The 6,159-nt window shown below is 34.2% G+C and overlaps 1 protein-coding gene across 1 annotated transcript; it reads left to right on the top strand.

Moving 5' to 3' along the window:
* Window positions 1-561: 561 nt before the first annotated feature.
* LOC139850010 (T-complex protein 1 subunit beta-like) lies at window positions 562-4,698 on the top strand. The gene is made up of 11 exons (XM_071839610.1): window positions 562-567; window positions 668-724; window positions 863-928; window positions 1,019-1,130; window positions 1,372-1,500; window positions 1,648-1,719; window positions 2,357-2,472; window positions 2,632-2,708; window positions 2,783-3,268; window positions 3,892-4,207; window positions 4,552-4,698. The coding sequence occupies exons 1-11, from the start codon at window positions 562-564 to the stop codon at window positions 4,696-4,698; spliced, it is 1,584 nt and encodes a 527-aa protein (XP_071695711.1).
* The last annotated feature ends 1,461 nt before the right edge of the window (window positions 4,699-6,159 follow it).

The following is a 6,159-nucleotide window of genomic DNA, read 5'->3' as shown; positions in this document are numbered from 1 at the left end:
TTGAGCCCAAATAGATCAAAAACACAGCCCTATTGCCCTAATTTCCTCCTCTGAACCGAAATTGAACTCAACACTCACTCACTGACGTATTTCTGTGATCTTACGAGCGATTTACAGCAACACCCTAGTAGATTGAGCAAAACACACGTATGTTTCTTCATCATATTTTTCACATATTTCATTTTCAATGTTTATGTATATTTCTAATTTTATTAAGCAAATTCATTTCCAAAGATCCAACTTTTTGGTGATATTTGCCAATGCTCATAATTTTGTTACATTTTGATTTAATTGTTCATTATTCATGAAATATGAAATGTTCAACATATCATGAAATAAATACAGTTATCTCATTTTAGAAACCCTAGGAACAAAATTGTTGATAGTCGTAATTTTATTTATTATCGTTCGTTGCCGGACCTGTGCACATTGAACTCCTGCCACGGTATATATCTTGTGTTATGATTATTACGTCATAACTAGTATCTAACTAGAAATATGATCTCTTTTGATTTAGATCTTGAGTGATAACCTTCAAAGTTATTCAATTTCGGCGTATTAATGGCGGTATGTTACACTGAAACCAGCTGATTTACAATATAATATATCTGAAATAGGTATCACCATATCCCTGGTCTTAAGCAGTCTAGTTTTAATATGTATTCAGGTTGGACAACTTTTTAAAGATGAAGCCACCGAAGAGAAGGGTGAACGTGCCCGTATGGTGAGAGCTTTATGAGTCTTGATTTTATACGTTCTACTTTACTCAAACATTTGTTACTGATTACTTTGATTTCATACGTTTTACTTTACTCAAATAGTTGTTACTGATTAGTGAATGTCATTATTCGTTATGGTTTAGGCATCGTTTGTTGGAGGCATGGTGATAGCTGATGTGGTCAAGACAACCTTAGGGCCTAAAGGAATGGTTAGTCTCCTTTTTTACTTTTATTTAACTGTCAATATTTTGATCTGTGTTTTTATCTAGTTACTCATTTTAAGTATTTTTCTCTTGTAGGATAAAATATTACAGTCCACGGGTAGAGGACAGAGTGTCACGGTGACTAACGATGGTGCTACTATTTTAAAGTCCCTTCATATTGACAACCCTGCTGCTAAGGTTCTTATTGGTATCCTTTTGGAATTGTAGTTTATCATTAATTATATGGTTGAATTAAGAAGGTAGTCGTATTATCAGTGTTGCATGATTGTCGTTTTAATCTATGAAACTGCTTTTAGACTTAAATTTAATTACCTTATGCAAATTCATTTTTATTTTTTTGGGTAAATACATGATGGTGGATATTACTATGGATTTAAGATTTGCAGCAAAAAAATTGTTTTTGTTATGTTTCTTACTCAAACGGTTAGACATCTCAAAAGTGCAAGATGATGAAGTGGGTGATGGGACTACATCAGTGGTAGTTTTGTCTGGGGAGCTATTGAGGGAGGCTGAAAAGTTAGTTGCATCTAAAATTCATCCGATGACAATAATTTCAGGTTTGTGTTGTTGAGTTATATTGTTGTTTTTTTCTTCGTATGATCCAATGCTGAATACATAAACTGTGTTTTAGTCGTTTCTATATGATGTAGCAGATATATAACACGGATATCAGTTTTTAATAAGTTGGACTGTTTTTGATTCAGGTTACCGAATGGCTGCTGATTGTGCTCGTACAGCATTGATGGAGAGGGTCAAGGATAATAAAGAGGATGCAGGTTTTGTTGATACAATTTAAATCAAATTCAATATACTATTCATATTGTGATTTTGCATTTATAGGTCACCCTTTATAGCAAACAAAGCAGAATACGTTTCTGACCATTTTGATAGTAATTGTGTGCTCCTTTTTACTAAGTTTAATAAGCTATTTTCTATCTTAAGTGTAACATAACTAAAAGGCTAACACAACTAACAAATCAATCCAAAGTCTAGATTTGAAGGAATGAAAATTTAATTTTGACTACTTTTGGTAAGTAAATGAAGTATTTGAAATGTGGAAGCATTTGTAAGGTGAAAATATTATAACAAAGCAATCTATATATTATGCATTATAGGCGTTTAATCTACGTGAGGTGCTCACCTTAGTGCCTAGTATCGCCTATTTAAATTAAGGTGGCTCATAAAAAAGGGGATTGAGAATCAAAGGGTCATTGGTCGGTATTGAGGTGGCCCCTTCAACCAATAGGTTGGTGGTTCGAGGATTCCAGGGCTCGACATGTATATATATATATCTGTCTTAAAATTCGTGAATGAGTGTGTGAGCTTGCCTTTCTAAAAAAAGGGAGGGATTAAGATGAATTCATCTTTGTTTACTCTTGATGAATATGAATATGATATGCTTGTTTATCGCAGAAAAATTTAGGTTAGACTTGATGAGGATTGCGAAGACGACTTTGAGTTCTAAAATTCTCTCACAAGGCAAGGAACATTTTGCAACATTGGCTGTTGATGCTGTTATGAGACTAAAAGTAAGTATGGTTGTATTTGTTGACTTCAAAAGTTGATAAAAATCATTATCGTTACGACTTAAAATAGGAAAAAATAGTAACATAATAACATATGTTGATATTATCATTTTTATGATGATTATTATACTATTTTTCTAATAATATTCTCAAATATGTCAGGGAAGCACAAACTTGGAATCCATTCAAATCATCAAGAAGGCTGGAGGGTCACTAAAGGATTCTTTTTTGGATGAGGGGTGGGTCAGTCTTTTTTTTTTGTAGTCGTTATATCATATAAATTTTCCCAATTTGTATTGTATTGCGTATGCAGATTTATTCTAGACAAAAAGATTGGCCTTGGGCAGCCAAAACGCATTGAAAATGCAAAGATATTGGTTGCAAATACAGCAATGGATACAGATAAAGTAAAAATCTATGGAGCACGAGTTCGAGTGGATTCAATGGCAAAGGTTGCTCAGATTGAAGGAGCAGAAAAAGAAAAAATGAGAGAGAAAGTGCAAAAGATAATTAGTCATGGGATTAACTGTTTTGTAAACCGACAGTTGATCTATAATTTCCCAGAGGAGTTATTTGCAGATGCAGGTGTTCTTGCAATTGAGCATGCTGATTTTGATGGTATTGAACGCCTTGGTTTAGTTACTGGTGGTGAAATCGCATCAACTTTTGATAATCCGGAGTCTGTTAAACTCGGGCACTGCAAACTTATTGAGGAGATTATGATTGGTGAAGACAAGTTGATCCATTTTTCGGGTGTCGAAATGGGTCAGGCCTGTACCATTGTTCTAAGAGGTGCAAGGTATGGCATAATATTTTATTTTATTTATCTTATTACATAATGCTTCATTATTCACATGACTTCTTAAACTAATATTTTCATCATGTTTGATTTATAATTTATATGCATCTTCCTCAATGTTGATGTACCATGGTAGGCTAATATGAATGTTTGGATGTGTGTTTTGAAAGTGATTATTTGATTTTGAGTTATCAAAATTAGATGTAATAAAACGGGCTGTAGGAGATAATGATTTGGTGAATTACTTTGTTAATGTTTTAAGTTTTAACAAAAGTCAACATAATTTAATTGGCCAAGTGTTTGGAAAGTTTTAATGTTGCTAGATTTTGAGATGTAAAATGACCAAAAACTCAAAAAGGACATTTAGGTGAAAGTGAAACAAGGAGACGTGTCTCGTGATTCAGGGGTAAAAATGGAAAGGTCTCAAAATCTGGCTTAAAGATAGGGTAATTAGGTACTTGCATTTTACTCTTTCCATAATCTTCGTTCGCCGAGGCTTGTTAATCACTTCCAAAATTGTAAGATATATAAACCGGAATTTGTTAATCAATACTTAAAAGTTAACTTGGCAGTTTTATATTTTTTGACGTGTATTGACGCTATTGAATCTCAAATTTTGACAGTTTCCATGTCCTTGATGAAGCTGAACGATCGTTGCATGATGCGTTATGTGTTCTGTCTCAGACAGTAAACGATAGTAGGGTTCTTTTAGGTGGTGGATGGCCTGAAATGGTGATGGCAAAGGCAGTCGATGAGCTGGCCCGAAAGACACCTGGCAAAAAATCTCATGCCATTGAAGCGTTCTCGCGGGCACTAATTGCTATTCCTACTACTATTGCAGACAATGCTGGTTTAGACAGTGCCGAGTTAGTTGCTCGACTTCGTGCCGAGCACCACAAAGAGACGAGCAACGCAGGGATAGATGTGATAACAGGCAATGTAAGTAAATCAATAGTTACATCTAAATCTTTTTTAAGCTTTATACTATATAATATTGTTATGTTATATTATATACCCTTTTTAATTAAATGGTTAATTTTGAAAATTTTAAACCATCCAAAAATAAATCAGTGAAAAATAGTCTAGTTGGGATGTGTTGACCGGTTTATGCATTCTTTTGTTTCTTTTCTTTTAATCTTAATTTTCTACTCCATAATAGTATTAAATATGAAATATGATTAGCACACTATAATGTTATAATGGTAATCAAATTTTTTGTTATGAACGATATGGTGAGATTTGGTTACATAAATCCAATTTATCCAGGTTTGAATATTGAACAGGTTGGAGACATGGCAGAGCTAGGAATATCGGAAGCATTTAAGGTGAAGCAAGCTGTTCTGATGTCAGCAACAGAAGCCGCAGAAATGATTCTGAGAGTCGATGAGATCATCACTTGTGCCCCAAGAAAAAGAGAAGATAGAATGTAAAGAAAACGTTTGTGATTGACTGATTCGATTTTGTGGGCGTGGTGTTACAAACGGACTTGTAAAGAGTGGGCTTCCTGAATATGTGGCCATGACATTGGTAGCCCAGCAGCTAATCGTGATTCAGGATAAAGCAATAAGTAGAGTTGGAAGAGAATAATGAAGTATATTCCAAAGTTATCTATTACTGGTTTCTAGTTTATCATTTATTGTTTTCAAGATTATCTCAAATTTGAATTCCTAGTTTTCAGCCAGTTGTTAGGCTATTTATATTCTTTGTTTTGCAGACTTCTTGATTCAGTTTTTGTTTTTAAGAAAAATCGTGATTAATAAATAAACCGAGAGGGTTTTTTGTGTACTTGAGTTATATAGTGTAATTTATGCACTTGAGTTATATAGTGTAATTTCACAGCCATCGATCCTTACATCTGTTATGTTAGGTATCACTAGGTACCAACATTTTGATGAAAAGAATTTTGGGTTTGGTTTGTAGTCTTACCATGGTGTAGTTAGGTAAACTCTTCAAGTTTTGTTTGGTTATTGCTGCAGCAAAATCATGCTTTAGTTGTCTATGCATGCATTCCCTTCTGTTATGAAAGAGGGACTAAATGTGTGTTTCTTTCTGTAACTGATTTGATATGCACATCTTGTTAAACATGACTCTTGCATGATCAACTACTACATTAAGAAACTTGATGCTAATGCAGTTGTCAAACAAATCACAATGTATTTTAAAACCTGTTGTGTATGTCAACAAAAACTTATATTTGATCTTAAGCGGAGTTTTCTCCAAGATTGTGCCACTGGTATCCTTCACTTTGTGCGGGCCAAGTAGTTAACCTAAAGCATTTTGGGTACGCTTTGCGCGATGGATGCGAGGAGATTCTTCCTAACGGGTGCGTGAGTGGCAAATGAGAGGATTCGATGCCGAAATTGCCGTTCTAAAAAGATGTCAACAACAAAAACTTATACTCCGTATTTATTAATATTAATCTTATGACCTAGCGATGCCTGCAAGTAATAATTGTGATGGTTGTGCTTTAGTTTGTTATGATCTTCATGGAGCAAATCGAATCGGAGAGGACCTAATAAATAAAAACTTGAAATCTCAATGAGAAAAATGAGAAATGGAGTTGTATCAATCATGTGATGGTACTGGCTGGTAGCTACAAAAGAGATACAAAAAGAAAAGGGTAAAGGTACAAAAGAGATACAAAAAGACAAGGGTAATGAATGTATCATTTTTTTTTTTTTTTTTGGCTACAAATAACGATTACTATAAAACAAGGATTCTTCATCGAAAAATGAAGAAACCTAAGAACCGATACAAAAGGAACGAAGATGGAAAGGGCTCGAGACTAGCAAACATGTCACTACACTACCCGCTAACTAGACCGAACCTAATTCGAGCACATAGCAAACACCACAAAACCACTAAACATACATGACTACAAATTTCAAACT

This window comes from Rutidosis leptorrhynchoides, chromosome 5 (genome assembly GCF_046630445.1).
Source record: "Rutidosis leptorrhynchoides isolate AG116_Rl617_1_P2 chromosome 5, CSIRO_AGI_Rlap_v1, whole genome shotgun sequence".
In the NCBI taxonomy this organism is placed as follows: Eukaryota; Viridiplantae; Streptophyta; class Magnoliopsida; order Asterales; family Asteraceae; genus Rutidosis; species Rutidosis leptorrhynchoides.
Note: the sequence above shows the minus strand (reverse complement) of the source record. Positions and strands in the feature narration are given on the sequence as shown.